This window comes from Branchiostoma lanceolatum, chromosome 2 (genome assembly GCF_035083965.1).
Source record: "Branchiostoma lanceolatum isolate klBraLanc5 chromosome 2, klBraLanc5.hap2, whole genome shotgun sequence".
NCBI classification, from domain to species: domain Eukaryota; kingdom Metazoa; phylum Chordata; class Leptocardii; order Amphioxiformes; family Branchiostomatidae; genus Branchiostoma; species Branchiostoma lanceolatum.
Genome location: NC_089723.1, coordinates 33,285,666 through 33,303,771, shown reverse-complemented (window position 1 = coordinate 33,303,771; position 18,106 = coordinate 33,285,666). Strand labels below are relative to the sequence as shown.

The 18,106-nt window shown below is 42.2% G+C and overlaps 1 protein-coding gene across 2 annotated transcripts in view; it reads right to left on the bottom strand.

Annotated features, from left to right (window-relative positions):
* Positions 1-421: 421 nt before the first annotated feature.
* The window catches only part of LOC136428722 (ankyrin repeat and SOCS box protein 4-like), a 26,964-nt gene continuing 9,279 nt past the window's right edge, over positions 422-18,106 (bottom strand). Inside the window, exons 2-3 of one of the 2 annotated variants that reach the window (XM_066418440.1) lie at positions 2,800-3,881; positions 2,078-2,188 (exon numbers count right to left, since the gene is read on the bottom strand). In XM_066418440.1, the coding sequence (XP_066274537.1) occupies positions 2,803-3,881 (1,079 nt within the window). In that variant the 3' untranslated portion in view covers positions 2,078-2,188; positions 2,800-2,802. Of the gene's footprint in view, positions 2,189-2,799; positions 3,882-18,106 lie in introns of both variants that reach the window. The other variant, XM_066418441.1, reaches the window with a different exon arrangement.

Sequence of the window (18,106 nt, the reverse complement as noted above, 5' to 3'; positions counted from 1 at the left end):
TAGAATGGTTGCGAAAATCATTGTCACCACAAGTAACATTTAATAAAGACTGCAGTATATCCAATGAACTGTCAGTGAAATGCAAGTGCAAGGGCAAGTAAATGGGGCAGGGAATTTCCCGAGCAGCCTTCGTATCCCCTGCTTCTCCTAATGGGTCAGTGAAGTCATGCTTGTCTCGAGCATTGATGTTTCTGACCTAGGGCGAAGAGATGCTGCTACAGTAAGAATTAGTTCAGTGCTTTGATGAGTGGCCCCCTACGGCCTTGCGCTGAGCGAGTTTGTTAAAAAAATAATTCGAAGAATAGTAGAATGATAATACCTTGCAGAGATGGGTTGTGGATGGGAGGGGAAGGGGCATAAAGGAATTTTGGTATTGTTGCTAAGTATTTTCATGCGTTGCAATGAAATGCGCAACAAACTATTGCATTTACATCTTTAATGTCTATATCCTTGCCTCAATTGCAATGACTTTACTAAGCACATGCATAACTTGACTATTGTACATAACTATTAATCAAAATGTATTTCTCAATATCTAAACATTCCGCAGAAATATACAAGTACATGTAGTACCAATTGCTATTTACAGTGTGGAGTCTGTCCTTGGTGCTGAATGCCTTTCATCGGAAAGTTCTTCAGAACAATTCACGTGTTAAATACCTAACCTTCAATAGCCACAGTCAACATATTGACCCCATAACACACCCCTAATGCTGTAGTACTTTGATAAAGATATGCAGATGGTTTTCTCTACAAAATTATCAATGATGTTTTTCACTTGATAACTCACCAATCATTGGAATAAGCAAATAGCCCGAGGAAAGAAATACAACAAATGTATTGTATTGTGTAACTTTCTTTTTCTGCTCTTGTAACTGTTATCAGTGACAATAGGATGTGGAAGATATTACAATTTCATGTTAGGAGGACATTTTAAGCACATAATATATGATATCACAGAGATAACTGTAATACATAAAGTGAACTAGATGTTTTATTGAATGAGCACATTTGGGAAAATGCTCTGTATGATGTCTATCTAAAAATATCATGCAGGAATCATAATTACAACACTATTTTACACTGGAAGTCCTTGCTGTGATGGTGGAAACTCAATGAAGACCTCCCTCTCCAGGCTCTAACAACAGGTATCTCTTTAACCTTGGTGCCACAGAAAGCTCCGAGATGACCTTCTGACACCGCGCCCCCAGAAGCGTGCGCACCACACTCCTGCATGCATGCTGTAGAGTAGGCGGGGACTTTCCCAACCTGAACACGGCTTCGTAAAAACTTTGGTTCTCTTCAAACACATCCCTGGGGAGCACCTTCTTCCACTTACTGTCTGCTTCCAAGGTGCTGTAACAGTTCAGAAGCACCTCGATGCAGGGGATGGCTCTTCCGCACAGCTCAAACACCTTGAAGAGGGTCTTTGGATTGACCGGCCAGGCACCATTGTTCAGGAGCAGCTGCACGCACACCTCTGGTTTCCCAGCTTCTCTTCTGTACATGGTGGACTCCAGCGCGTGACAGATCGGTGTCTTGCCGTACCAGTCCCTGGAGTTGAGCTGTGATCCACTCTCGATCAGGAGGCTGACGATGTTGTGATCACCTCTGCGGCAGATGGTGTGCAACGGTGTCAGGTGGTCGTTGTCCGTCTCCTGCAGATCCGCACCTCCCTTGATCAGGTTTGCAACCGTGTCGTAAAACTTCCTTTCGCCCGTGGTGAAGTAGCACGCTACCGTCATGGGGGTCTCCTTCCCCGAATCCTTCAGGTTTGGGTCGGCACCGCGACTGCACAACAGCCCGACCAGGTCGGCGTATCCCAGCTCGGCTGCAATGTGGAGGGCGGTGCTGCTGTCCTTGTTCTCCGTACGCGCATTCGGATTGGCCCCGTGCTCCAGGAGTGCTCGGGCACATCCCAGGTAGTCGCCCGTCTTGCACAGGTGTATAGGATACAGTCCACTCTTGTTGTAGTACTCCACGTCGGCTCCGTATTCCACCAGCAGCTTGGCGCACTGCGCATGTCCGTTCTCACACGCGGAGGAGAGGGGGGTCGTCCACTCTTTTGGTGCAAAGTCGACTTCGGCGCCCTGGGCCAGGAGGTACTCTACGATGTCGCTGTGCCCGTTTGTAGCGGCGAGCTGCAGGGGTGTGGTGATCTCTCTTGCTGAGGTGACAGAGTAGAAACCTGTGTAAGGTATAAAGAGATGTGTACATTAAGACTCTGGCACTCAATATTGTTCCAATTTTATGTATCAACTATAATGTTGCATCTTTAAACTGATACCATTTTGAAGAGTTGAACTTTACATATCAACAATGCATGATCCAGTTCTCAATAATCAAAATGTACACCATACATTCTCACATTTACACACCTGCAGACTCCCCTAAGAAGGCCCTGTTAAACAGTTATGTTTAATCTTAAAGGTGCATCACTTATGTTAACCAAGCATAATCTAGTGTCCCCAAACATATAATAATGATCTAATATATGTTCAGGTAGAAAGGAGCTTTAACTTGTAATCAAAACAAATGAGTGCATTGTTTTACTTGCGTCTGTAAAGCTATTCCTGATTTTCCTCAAACATTGTGCTTTGATTTTTTTTTTGCTTCTACATCAATCTATTGCTTTTGCATAATATTGTCCATCAACTATGCAGCAAAGTATTGCAGAAGGCAGAAATATGAAGTGCTTTTTCCAATACAAATTTCAGACAGAATCTATGTTTTGTTTATCAACTCTGTTTTGTCAAACTCTATACTTATAACACAAACTTCCCCAAGTCGGTTAGATACCAGTCAGTGTAAGCCTGCTTCGCCTGGCCGGAGCAGAAGATACTGCTTCAACCTCAGGGGCAGCGATAATTGAGGGATGTCCCTTTGGCATCGTTTTCCTATCAGTTTTCGGACACAACATCGCACTACATGTTGCAAGCTTGCAGGACTCTTCCCAATAGAGAACACCCCATCATAAAAATGCCGGTGTTTCCTCCAGACATCATCAGGAACACTCTTCTCCCATTTGCTGTTAGCTCGCAGTCTGTCGTAAGAGTTGATCAGCACTTCGATACTGGCAACTGCATACCCACACCCTGACAGAACTTTGTGGAACATGGCCGGGTTGACAGGCCAGGCACCATTGTTCAGAAGGATCTGTACGCACACCTCGGCTCTACCCTTACTCTGACCGACTACAGCGGAGGACTGGAGCGCGTGGCACAGCGGAGTCTTCCCGTACCAGTCCATCTCGTTTACCTTGGCGCCGTGGTCGACAAGGAGCTGTACAATAGTGTGGTCAGCGTTCTTACACGCCTTGTGCAGAGGAGTCTTGGATTCCCCATCAACAGCATTTAAGTCAGCTCCGTTTCGAACAAGGTTTGCGACGGTGTGGTGATACCGTTCCTCTCCGTTTGTCCAGAAGCAGGCCATGTGAAGAGGAGTGTCCAACTCGTCATTTGTGAGGTTTGGATTCGCGCCGCTCTCCAATAGCAAATCAACCAGGTCCCCCAGCCCTGCCTTTGCCGCAATGTGAAGGAGAGAGTTGGACTGCTCATCTTCGGTCCGGGCGTTCACTTGGGCGTTAAAGCCGACCAGAACATGTACACACCCGAGGTAGTCGTTCGTTGTGCACTTGTGAAGAGGGCGAAACCCGCCCTCGTCAGTCGCCTCAGCGTCAGCCCCATACTCGAGTAGAAGGCGCACGCATTCAGAGTGCCCTCCCTCACAGGCAGCGTGGATGGGGAGCCTCCAGGCCTTGGGTGGGAGGTTGACCTCTGCCCCCTGCTGGAGGAGGAAGCTGACCAGCTGGTGGTGACCCAGAGAGGAGGCCAGGAACAGAGGGGTGGTCACCTCACGGGCGTCGGTCACCGAGTACATGCCTGTTGGGTGGACATTAATGGGGCAGAGGTCAACCCAAGAGGTAAGATGAGTAATAGACAGATAAGGACAGCAGGCAGGGAGACGAGGCATGAGACAAGCACAGGTACATTAATTGTAGGACACAGACAACAGACACAGCTTTGCTGACAGGTGGGCACTGTGTACAGGCTTTTAAACAAGCCAGCAATAAATGAGATTAAGGGCATATATAGACAGATGAAAAGATGATATCTGTCCTTGGTGCTGAATACCTTGACTAAAGATTAGTCATTGGAAAGTCCTTTAAAACAATGTGTTAAACACATAATCTTCAACAGTCACATGCCACAAGGTACAGAGGCACATGTCATAGTGGTAGGGAGGACTGAAAGTTCATATTCCACCTCGACGAAAATGTTTCCATATTGTTTCCCTCCTTCTCCCACAAACACCTCAACCCTCTCTGTTCACAAGTATACAGATGGCCATGCACATAGAGTTAGAGCATCAGAACTTCAAAAGTACAATATTATACTCTCCAGCTGCATTCTAGCCGTGTGGGTGTCTCAGAGGCAAAATAGTTTCTTTTTTATGAAATTATTCATTTTATTTCCGAATTCAATAAGAATAAGATGCACTGCAGTCCAAGTAAACAGGGCTAAATTGCAAAGACAAAGTAACTCAACAAACAAGTACTAGACAGCTAATTACATGTCATAAGCTACATGTGCAAAATGTATAATGTGCTAGGAGGCTAAACAAACAGAAACGGTTCACAAGCTTTTGTCTCTGACATTGTTACTATCGGGTAGGTAGTAAAATGTGAACAGTGCACTGGACTCATGAATATGACATTATGACAGTCAATGGACAATGGGAGATGCACTGCTGTCAGAATCTGTAACATGATGTACATGTACATGTCTCAGATCTTCTCTAACCCCATCTGGAACAAGATTCACATGGGAGGGAAACATCCGGGTAGCAAACTACAAAATGTATATTTATGACTGTATAGCAACTAATGTATAAACGACTTTGATGTATTGTATTCTCCTGCTTGTTGTGAGTCCCAGACATGGGCCGAATAACTTTTGATGTATGCACTCAATAGCTGACTACCAATGTGTTGACAAAATAAGGACCATATTTGGACAAGCAGGTAGTATGAGTCTATGACACACACCCCTAAAGCAGGTTACAGAAGTAGCTCCAACTGGTCGTCTGTTGAAAGGGCCGATCAAGATGAACGCCTACATGTATCTGGCCGTGCTCGTGTCGGCTGCGTTTGGCTGCGCCCTGGCTGACATGACCAGGCAACAGGTATATAGCTGAATGATTTTTTTCTGGTATCCGATTATACTTAAACTATCTTTCTATGTGACTAAAGTATTTGTCTCTCTATCATCAATTTTGTGGAATGAAGGTACTACTCTACCAGGCTCCGCAGATCGCTGGAAAAATAGTAGAAATTGGCCACAATATTACTCTCTAGAGTGAATAGTAGGCTAGGGGAGTCAGCCGGCCAATAGGGTCCCATTTGTTTGCCCAATCCGTGGAGACTGGCAGAGGCTAGAACTAAGCCACGACATTTACATTCTAAAACTAACTGCATTTTCTGACAGGACACCTACATGTAATGTAAGTACAACATGTAATCAAGCAAAGTTGGTGTTACTGTAGTCTGATTTATTTATTCATTTCATCTCAAGACAACTAGATTGCCCCTTCAATTTATAAAAGTTGATCTTTGGCATTCACCAGACATTTCTGTACCAGATAAAGGCCATGGCGGCAGACTCACAACGTACTAAGTATGATGGTTTATGGAGAGCGCCAAAACCAACATTAACTGTTTTAACACTAATAGCCGTCCACTAAAAGCTGGCTCGAGCATGGGTGCGGACTTGGGCAGATACAGCTTCCCCCAGAACACAAAAAAGAAAAGGACGAATACCTGACGCTACATGTATATTAGCCTTTAGCCTGACTAATTTACGCTCCTAGCAGCTGGCCCGACGGGGAAGGGCCGGTCATTAACCCCAGGCAGCAGCGAGAGATTGTGTAAACACAGGTAACATTCATATCAACCATTCAAAAGTCGATGCTCAATAGCAGGACACAAATATGCTTGATTCTTCAGCACCTAAGGTAAAACAGGATGTAAACAATAGATGCTGTTGCATCCTGATGCCTGCCTCTTTTATTCCCCGAGTAATCGACACAACAGAGACATCCTTGTGAGCTGGCTCCACAAAAAAGTCACGTTTATTCATCTGCTATGTGGTCTGCATAGCAGAGAATGATGCAATCTACTTTCAAATTGGTGACAATCCATATGTCTGATGATAAAGTAGCATAAAATTAACATATGCTAAAATACTTTGCACACAGTTTAATGCTATGTCATGGTATACGTAGAGAGGTCTTGGACTCGTGAAAAAGTAGTGTATGTTTGGGTCCCCTAGCAGCTTTTTTTAGAACTGCAGGGGCCAATTTTGTTTGAAACCTTGGGAATTAATCAAGTTGGGCTTTACGGATTGGCCTGACTTTTGGCATGTAGAACTGATGATTAACAAGATGCTAATTATACAAATCAAGTTCTCATTTTCATAATCTATGAGCAAATTTTAGAAATCCACTGCTTTCCATGATAGGACTTTCAAACATGTGTCATACATAACTGAAAAAGAGAGGAGCAAATTATGGTGTGGTGAACATCCTGGACAAATAAAAGCCTTGTAGCAAAGTAACTGGACAACTTTTAACACCCATTGACTTTCTGATCTGCTGTACATCAAAAAAATTGACTACCCCATGATTTTGAATATTAGAAGATTTAAGTGAAAAAAATAACGCTAATTTTCATAATTAATGAGAATAGCCTTCTTCAGCAAGATAAGACTGTCATACTTTGGAAAACTGGTTTCATGTCTGTAAAGAAGATCATTAATTCATATAATTTATGCAAATGAGGACTTTTGTATAATCAATGAGAAACCTTTCGAATACGTCGGTCATAACCATTTGTTTGTCATATCGAGGCAGAATGTTACGTTAGGGTTGCATCTTCTAGGGACAAACTTACTTTAAGTCTGTTTCAAGTTTGCATACCAGATTTTCATCATCAGTTATGTTAATGCTTACCAAATTAAGTCATGAATGGGATTCTTAGGAGATTTCTCCATGGTTGAGACTTTAGATTTGATTAACAACTTGTTACATCTCTGTTCCACAAAACTACCTGATGAATTTTGGGTACAATCATGGACCAGTCATCCATGCAGACAGGCCAGCTGCAGAGCAAGGATTCTATGAGGGAAGACGTTTCTACATTCCAGGAATTAGCCAACATCACAGTGACAGGTAAAAACTTTCTAAGATCATGCTTGAGGAATAGAATTTATTGAGAAGAACTAGAGTTCCACGACCTCATACCTTCGCCAAATGATTTTAACCTTTATGACTGACATATTTAGAAGTGTTTCTCATCAATCATAAATCATACCAGTTGATCGTCTTCACCCAAATAACAGAAGTTGTCCAAAGTATGAGCTTATCAAAGGAGGTTATGCTAACATTTATCATCAATTATGCAAATGAGGTTCTTATTAGCATAATTTGATTCAACGATGTTCACATTCACATAACTTTCAAATGCCACAAGTATGAAATTGCCATCATTTACCTGTATGTAATTATAGTAGTTTCTCATTAGTTATGCAAATTACGCCTACAATTGCATATTTTCCATCAATTAACAATTCTCTCTTCCTCAGTTAAATGTCACATATTTGAATAGTCATATCATGGAATACAGCAGGGTTTTAAAACTGTCTCATTAGTTATGCAAATTAGAATCTGATTTGCATAATTATATCCAATCATACAAAGCATCACGTAAGCTATCTACATACCAAAAATCATTACCATCCATCAAGCCCATCTTGAGTTATTCCCTTTCAAAGTCTGAAGAAAAACCTGCTCCTGCAGTTCCAAAAAAGCCGCTAGGGGGCCAAAACCTATACCACTTACTGTCTGTCCAAAGAGCTATCTACCACTCAAAAATCAGGACCATAACATGTCCAGAACACAAGATATCAAAACAGGAAGTTCGGCTGCAGTACCGTAACAAGCCGCTAGGGGACCCAAAATATAATTATTTCCATGTCTCATCAAGATCTACCCACCTACCAAATATCAAGAAAATCCATCCAAGCCTTCTAGAGTCATGCTGTTTGTTACAAACAAACACACACACAAACGCTACCCTCTGCATTTATAACCTTCTCGGCGAAGGTAATACAGTCAAACCTGCCTAGGCGACCACCTTTTCAACGCGACCACCTGGCCATGGCGACCGCTTTTTCTCGGTCCCGAAAATTTTCCCCATAGGCACAAGCATTAAGCTGCCTGCCCAAGGCGACCACCCGTCCAACGCGACCGCGACCGCCACGAATTGGGACCGCACAGAGCACAGTCCCTGCCCATGGCGGCCGCCTAATTTTCAAGCGTGTGGTGACATCGGATCATTTGGCTGTCGGATTTCACGGAAATGTTTTCAAGACTTTGAAGGACAAAAATATATGGAATAGCAATGTTATAGCATTGATTCCTCCATGAAGTGTTTTAATAAAACGTTCCCCCTATAAACGTTTGTGATGTTGTTGTGCCTATCGTAACCTTATAGTTTACCGCAAACTCAGTTCGGTTTAAACTCAATTTTCAGAACGAATACGTAGTGCATGGCGTCAAAAAGTCAGATTTCACCGAAATTACTATCTATTTCTTGTATTTTCAACAAAAATGTGTTTGTGTCTCACTAAACTCCGCCGAAAAATGACTTCGCGGTGGGCAAAACATCGGGCGAGAAATGTTGTTCCTCGGTCCTGACGCCATCTTGGATTTGGGGCGGCCCGGATTTGGCATACCGCTGACCTTTCTAAAACACGATACTTTTGTTTATGAACATTTATGAATACTCTAGTTATTTATGAAAATTAATATTCTTATTTTCTTTTTATTTCCATGAATCTCACAAACCTTTATTGGACGAAATGTCGCTGTGCGTTCTGCTGCACTGACTAATACCTTTCGATGCGGTCGCACAGAGCTTGGCGGCGCGACGAAATCACACCGTTCCGTTTTCATCTTTAGTTGTCAGATCGAAAACTTTTTGCCCCTTTTATCCAGCGGTCGGCGCCCCAAAAAAAGGCTGCGGCCAGCAGGTGTTTTCTAGAGATTTGTCTTAGGCCTTAAAACTTCGATGATGTGCGTGTGTGTGTGTATTATTCAATGTAACGTGTGAATGCGGGAGGGCGCTGCGAGGCATCGATTTGTAGCCATTGTTTTGTAGTCAAAATTATGACGAAAATTTGTTCACGTCTGTAGCGGTATACAATTATTACAACAATAACGGAAAATGTAATTTTTGTAGGATCTTTCTGTCAATGAGAATTGAACCTGGCGGGGGTCGCGCTGTCTAAATTCACATAATTTTCCATCCATTTAAACTTCGACCTGGAAACATGTGAGTGGAATCCTCTTCATGGCGACCACCTGTCCATCGCGACCGTTTTTGCTCGGTCCGCCGGGTGGTCGCCTTGGGCAGGTTTGACTGTAATGTGATTGTACACTATTTGAAGCATTATGATCATTTATCAAACGAGAGGAAGTACATCATAGTAAATATCATACAGTGAGCTACCACTCAGTATCTACATATAACATACTGTACGGTACACAGCCTTATAACTTCCTTCAAGTTTGATAAATCATCATAACGTTCATGACATGTGCTTGGTGATTTGATGTTTGGGGAGGAAGGGGCCAGACTTTCGCTCTAAAATGGGAAAATACAAAAGACGGCATCAGATGAAATGGGAGGTAAAGATGCAATTATAACAGTAATTACAAAATGCATCATGTTGACAATGGCATTTTGCCCAGGTCAGCCTGATGTTGTGAGGATGGTGGAGATGGCCCGGTGCGGTGTGCCGGACGTGATGGGTGCCAACTCCCGCGGGATGGCCCGCCGCCACCGCCGGTTTGCGGTAATGGGCGGCACCTGGACAAAGATGGAACTGACCTGGCGTGTTTCTAGGGCTGAAGGATATCCTTATCGTGGTGAACCCGAAGAGCTCATGGAGCAAGCCTTTCAGGTACTGCAGATGAACGACACATTTCGGTCGATCTGTTAATGTTGGGCAAAGGTCACTTAATATACCAGTATACACCTGTGCCTCTAAGGGTCCATTTTGAGCCTATACAGGGTTCTAACCTATTTAAGACTTGTAGAAGTCCTTTTCTAAGAAAATGGAGGACTGGTACTGGTGACATCTTAGATTGATCATCCAATGCAGGGTGCAGATCTTTAGATTTGATCCAAAAACAATATTAGGGCTCATTTTTGAGGCCTATGAGGACCTCTAGTTTTTACCTGACGTCATTTCAGTAAAAATGTTGGTATCGTTTTGAACTTCGGCCTGTGTCGTGTTATTCGGCCATGAAAATGGCTTGAATTGGACTTTTTAGACACTTGACATATGGGGCTGCTAATTGAGCTGCATGGGGTGAGTCAGTATGACCTGGAATGTTCACCGATGAGATTATGACATGTGTACCTGAATATTTTAATTTGCATTATTTTCGGTGTAATTTTAACTTATGATTACTGGCCTTTAATTTCCCCAATACATTCCAGATTTAGCAGGATTGAACCATCCAGATTTTAATTGAGCTTAAAACAGTTATGTTCATATGCTTGAAATATGGCATATAAAATTGTTGCAAATTGGTGGAGATTACCTAAATCAAGCCCGATGTTACACAACTTTTTTTTCTTTCGTGCCTTAAGGTATGGCAGGAACAAACGACGTTAACATTCACCAGAGTATCTGACCCAGATAGGGCAGACATTATCATCAAATTCTTCATACCAGATGCCCAAGGTAACCACGGAGATGACTATCCTTTCTCGGCGGGCACGCTGGGGCATGCGTTCTATCCTGGGCACACGTTGGAAGGCAACATCCACTTTAACACGGGGCAACCTTTTGCAGCTAGCCGGCCTGCCCCTTCTACAGGTTATAATAGTAAATCATTACCTATTATACTGATCTACCAACAGTTTTGGCAGCCTTAATATAGTTATAGTACTAGTACTTGGAGAAGATTATGTTTCCGGTTGAGCCAGCTGTTGGGTGGGTCTGTATGTATGTCAAGAGCATAACTCAAGAAAGCTTCGAGGAATCTTTATGATTTTTGGTAGGTGTGTAGTGGTTGTGCAAAGGGAGGTCAAGTTCGAAAATGGTTTACCTTGCGTTTTCAACAGTACTGCAGCAGACTTTGCTTTTTTGTGTGTTTGTATGTAGGCAAAAAAAGTGACAGAAACGTTGATGGATCTTCATGATTTATTGTTGTGTAGATGTTGTGGAAACGGAGGTCAAGTTTAAAAATGGTTCCCCTGGCATTTTCCATCAGTACTGCAGTACTGCTTTGTGTGAATGTATTTGTATGTCGCCAGCATAACTCGAAATAACTTGATGTCCTAATAAGGGATCGACAGATCGTCGTGATGTTTGGTATGTAGAGAGCTCAGATGGTGCTTAACATAATCAAAGACAAATTATGCAAATCAGGAGCTAATTTGCATAATGAATGAGGGAATTTTGTAAACCCGCTGCAGTTCATAATGTGACTCTCAAACATGTGTGTGACAGTGCCCCCCCCCCCCATATACACTAAACGTTGGGCAGTAAATTTCTAGCAAGGTCTAGCGAGGTCCAATCATATGGCTCCTAGCAGGTCACCGAACGTCACCGACAATTAGCCAATGACGGTCAAGTTGTGGGTTGTTAACACCCCTGGTCTTATGTAAATGTCATCAACTCAAACCAAGCGCATTTGAGTTGTTATTCCCACTACTTCCGTACGTATACATCTAGATCTAGATCTATCAGTTTGTAAAGTTAACTTTCACCACCAAAACGCGAAGAGACTGAAGAGATAAAGTTTTACAGCTTCAATGGCGTTGCACTAGCGCTAATGGAGCGGTCATTGTGGGAGGGAATAGATCCCGACGAAGGTGAAATTCTTCGAGTCGACCCAACATTTCCCACCAAGAGCAGGCTCTCAAAGACGGGCCGCATACAGAAATGGAGGGAAATCAAGTCCAAGCTAGTCTTGGGTCAGGATTTTGTGGCGCATTGTGAGGCCCCAAATCACCGACTGCCGGCGAAAGAAGACATTGAACGGATTTTCCGGCAAAGTCACCTAAGAACGAATCCAAGAACGAATCCGCTTTTGTTTATTATCGTTAAGCATAACCTATGGATCTAGTTTTGTTTTTCCTTCGACATTGTTTGAATCTATACATGTGCAGACTATGGTCAGCCAAACACGATAGCGACATTACTTCCCTGTATTTTCTGATGACAATAAATGTAAAGTTTTGTGTCTATCACCAAACATTATTTCCGTACATGAAATTTAAAGAAAATGCATGATACGAAGTGCTACAGCTTAGAACATGCTATAAAGATACCAAAATGCTCTCTCCGAAGCGTGGCGTATGGCTATACTGCATTATTAAATATAAGGCGTTGTGTAGTCAGGTCGTGTCAATGTTTAAAACTTGTTCAGTGCATGAGTTCTGCTCTACATAAGCAGGATTAAAAGTCATGTGCTGCAAGTCACACGAAAAGTTACTTCGTAATGTATTGCCGCTATGAACAATGAACCAGTAATCGATGGACAAAGGGTGTAAAATATTCCTTCTTGCCCTTCGCGTGCTAGTAGATTGTCGTTAATTGGCCACTTTGCAATTGAAAGGACCGGCTCTGTTGACTGCCATTGGCTAATTGTCAGTGACGTTCGATGACAAAACAGCCATTTGATTGGACCTCGCTAGAAATTTACTGCCTGTCGTTAAGTGACAGGCAGTAAATTTCCTCCCCCCCCCCCGAAACAGATATGTTTTGTCAAAAGTAGGTTATATAAACAACAACTGGGGCACTAGTCTCCGACAGAGGAGTCAGGGTCCGGCTGATTTTTAACAATTGTTCAGTTTAGGCATTTTTGTCCAACACATTATTGACTGTACCATTTCATCATCACTTTCAACTTACAACACTGAAATATCAAACCTTTGTGGCCCATATGATATCAACATACTCATATTTTTTCATAACCAGTTATAACATATCAGCACACTAGACACATATACTAGTCCTGTACCACCAAATCTTTAAGGTTGTCAGGGCGGCTGATTGTTTCCCTCTAAGTGCTAAAAAAGTAATATATATCGTGGCGCTTATACTTCTTAGTATATATTTCTGACCATTAAAGGTCCATAAATCTTCCTATAAATTATTTAGAAATACGCGAAAATGTTTGTCCCAGGCGCTCCCACAGGGGCGCAGCCGCTTTGCTGGAAGCGTTATGCGCATGCGCACTCGCGCCGTGGAGAGAGAGTGGCGGCCATGTTTTCTCATGCTGTACACAAGTTACGGCCCGACTCGACGCGATTTTGACCGGAAAAACTGATTTTATAGCGTTGGTACGTATGTATAAACATCTTCAGAGGATACACTACCCTTTCGAAACATTATTTTTGGCCTTGTATCTCGTAAAGTCAGCCAATCTCGACCCTTCGTCGGGCTCGTGCCTGTACACTTCTTTGTTATGATAAGATTGCGACTGGGTTACTGTGTACTAGACTAGAGGAGTAGAGTCTTCGGTAACGTACTAGCAATGTGTTCTCTACAAGAATGTACCTACTTGCCACATCTCAGCGGGACTACTGGCCGATTTAGTCCGCAGTCTAAAGCCCATACGCCGTTTACCTGTGCCACCAGTGTTGTCATATCGGCCTCTTTCGAAGGGAGGGGCAACGTTGGGTGGGCGGTATGAAAGCTTGATTCTCCCGACTAAAATTCTGCTAGTAGGGCCGCTAAGATAGGTCAACCTCTTTACGTACTACAGTGCAAACTGGAACTTGTGTGTTCTCTACTACGAGTATGTCCTAAAAAATCTGTGTTTTTTTTCTTTTTATTGTAAAGGTATACGGAGTCAAAGCAGTCAACCTGGCCATGGTGTGGCAGCAAGACGCTGGCCAACCTCCAACCTTGCAAAGAGAACACTGACGAGACTGGGACTAGATCTAGAGTAAAGACAGTAGAATGCTGTTTTAAACTGTGCAACCATGGAAGTTTGGCAGTTGTGATGATTAGTAATGATAATAATTACCTTTATTGTACATATTGGCCTGGCCTGGCCAGCCAGTAATTATTTCCCACCCCCATGGCATCACTTTCCAAACAGAAATCTAAAAATAAAGGAACTAATCTATATATGCTATGCTATGTTGTGCTGTATTGCAGTCATTTGTACCACGATGCATATATTGTAGGGATAAGTACCGGTGAAGAAAATTCAAGTCCAGGTTTGTTTTGGGTTGTATCGTACAGAATAGGTCAAGGTACTATATCATATTTTGAGGGCGAGACACGAGTGATGGGGATTTTTTTTTTGTTCCAACATGAAAACAAGATTGGCAACATAAAAAGATTTTGCCATGGCGACGGTGGTCTCTGTTAATGTTTTCGTTTTTAGCCCACATGCAAATAAGGACCTCGCATAAATCATATCAGTCGGTCACCTTCTCTACCAAAATAACACAAGTTGTCCAATGTATTAATATCTTGTTTTCACAAAAAAGGATATCGTACCATTTCCTCATTAATTATGTAAATGAGGCCCTCTATGCAAGATTTGTGTCTAATAGTGGCCACATTTACTTACCTTCCAAATGGTGCAAAAATGAAATCCCCATCATTTACCACTATGGATTTATAGTATTTTGTCATTAATTATGCAAATTAAGTATCAATTTGCATAATTGATATCTATCGATATCCAGTTACATATGTCATGTGTTTGAGAGTCCTATAATAGAATGCAGCTGATTTATTAACTGTCCTCATTAATTACGCAAATCAGATATTGATTTGCATAATTGGCATATGATTATGTAAATCATCACTTAAGCTATCTACACACCAAAAATTATGATCATTCGTCATCCCCTTGTTGCGTTATTCTCTTTCAAAGTTTGAGGCAAAATCAGCTCCTGCAGTTCCAAAAAAAGCCGCTAGGGGGTCCAAATCTACAGGACATATTTTCCTAACAAAGAGCTATCCACCACTTAAAAATCATGACTATAGCATGTTCAGAAGACGAGATTTGAAAAGTGAAAGTTCACCTGCAGTACCAATTAGGAAGTCGCTAGGGAGCCCAAAATCCAATCATTACAAGGTCTTCCACAGACCTACCCACGTACAAAATATGAAGACAATACATCCATGCATTCTTGAGTTATCGTCCCATGGACTTTCACATTCCTGTACAATTCCTAGAATTCTTGCAATCTGCACACAATATAGTAAAAATTTGGCTCGCCCCTGAGGCGTCGCCAACAAGCTGACTAAGTCCACACTCTAGGGGTAACCTGATTTGCTGTTTGGATATCATTTTTGATTTCAAGTGTAAATTTACATGAATGCAAGTGTTTGTGTGGGGGTGTGGGTGGGGGGGGGTGTTATCACATGAAGGATATAATTTTAGGTTCAGCCATAGTTGACACTTACCATACTCGCCTTGCTGTCTGAAGACTCCTTTCAGTTTCAGTGTTTCTAGATATAATCTGCATCTATCTAGAGAGCAACGGCAGTTAGCTAAATCTGTTCTGTTTTGGCCTCAGATTTTTATTATTGTCTTCGACCAGTAAATCTCAAAACGTGGGACTGCCTGCTGGTACTGTTCATTTTCTAAGCGGTCAAAAAGCCGTCACTGATTTTTTTTCTGGGTAACATCCTTTTACATTGTATATGCATGTTCAACTTCTAGATTTTCCTTGAAAAAGCGAAAAGATAACAACTGATATGGAGAACCTACAGCTGATAAAACACAAAAATATCATGTAGTAATTCTGTTTTACATTTGATAGGTGTACAGTGCAAAAGAGACTTGAAACAAAAAAGGATGACACCCATGTATGTATTGCTTATTTTGAATGACTTAAATTATACATATATCATTATGGGGTTGAACATTCTCTTCCATTCCACCACATGATCGCACTTGGCAAACCAACTCCACTTCCCTAGTCCCTACATACGACAGAGAAAACAAAAAGACATTTCAGTCCTATTCTAGAGGCATATAATCTTAGTAATACCTCCCACAGTTTCAATACGAATTCATAAACACAAAGGGAGCAAAAGTAGCTTAGGTACAATATGTATACAATACCATATGTGCAGCGATCGGTATTCTAAGCAAAAAGAATGCTTGAAATGCTTGAAACAGATATTGAATGTGAAGGGTGGGTGTGTAAATGACTTATTATTTATTTCTGTTTTCTTTATCCAGGGTGGACGCACTCAGTACTAAACGCACTGCTTTTCAGGTGTGCCCTGCACGGAATAACATGAACAGACTAAATAACATAACAAGGAAATAACATAGAATAATGAACAGAAAGTAACCAAAAAGATAATATATACATAACCGAGCGTCGAATCCAAATCATAATCCTTAAATCATAGTCGATATAGCAGGCCGGGTCTGGAGGTCAGAGGTCAGCAGTACTGTCTTACTTGCTTTTTAAAAGTTCGGCCCGACGCTCGACTGGAGCAAAGTATAGAAGGTGACCTACATTACCTCAGCCACGGACGGTTTAACCGCCCACCCAGCTTTTTTTTTTACAGTTTAGATACAAACTTTACCCCATTCTTTCACAATATCCATTTTCTCTTTTTTTAACACGTTTTGTACGTGGCTGTCAAGTTTTGGGGCGGCCTACGCACGTCCGTAGTTGACGGAGAGGCCGCCATGTTTTTTAAATGTTTCCGCCCACCCGCTGACAGGCGGCGTGGCACGTAAACAACCTGGGGGAGGGAGTACAGTGCGGGAACGGCGGCAAACACTCATAATCTCGTCAGTTGCTCGCCTTTTGCGGGACTTCGCGAGAGTTTAGCAGCTGTTTTGGGGTCATAACAGGTCAATCTAGTATGGAGGATCCACGCTGACGATTTTGGCGCTGTTTCGTTGCATTTTGCGGCGAAAACGTCAATTTTGCGGCCGGTTAGCAGATTTAATGGCCATAACACATTTTAATTTTCTATAATTAGGAGGAAGTGAAGGTAAATAATCGCTTTTATTGCCGGATTGGTTTACAGAACCGTTCAATCTTCACACTCGCGTTCGCGCCAAGGGGTGATGTATGCGGTTCGGCGGATACGGAGACTTAATTAAAACCTAATTAAAAATCACTAATTTCGCTATAAATATAGTTTATTACAATATTTTCGTTGGCGCCAGCGCCAGTTTGTAGCTTTTATCATTATCCGTCCGTTTGTGTTTTTGGGAATTTCTTAAGTTCTGAATTTTTTAGGGCAATAAAACCTGATGACGTCATCCATATGGTTCCAAAAACTATATTTGGAATCCTTATGTTCTTTGCTACCAATATTCAGTACAAAGCCATTTTTCACTCACTTCTTTACTGGTAAAATAGTACAAAGTCAATTTCACTAGATTAGCCGCCCTGCAAACCTTAACCCTATCTAGGCTGGACTCATTCCCCCCCCCCCCCATAACTTCCAAACGGTATGGTGTATGATCAAACTTGCAGGGGATGATAAGCATGTAAATATTAATCACTCTCCATAATAAGCGCTGATTATTTGGCGAAGATAAATGTGTTCGTCGAACTCTAGTTTTAATAGTTTTGCATGCAGTCTACAAGAACTCCAGAAACATCTGGAATTATAACTTACAAGTGACTTCTCTCTGAAAATAGAACATTCATACATGTACTCACCATCTTTAATATATTACCTAGATGTAAACCTTGTCAATTTACTCACCATCACATTATCACTTTTCCCCCCTTTCATCCTCAATGGCCTCACTGTTGCAGAGTATGACCTGTTACAAACAGCAGTTCACGAAATTGGCCACTCCCTGGGCCTGAAACATTCTAGTATTGATACATCCATCATGTGGCCCTACTTCGCGAGAGGCTCATTCCGGAGTCAAATGCTTGACCCTGACGACATTGCAGGAATCCAGAGTTTATATGGTGAGTGGAGCTTTCAATTGAGTCTTCATTGAAATAGTTTAGCCATTATTCAATAGTCATACTGACTCGTGCGCCACTGGAGGTCTATTACGTTAATCA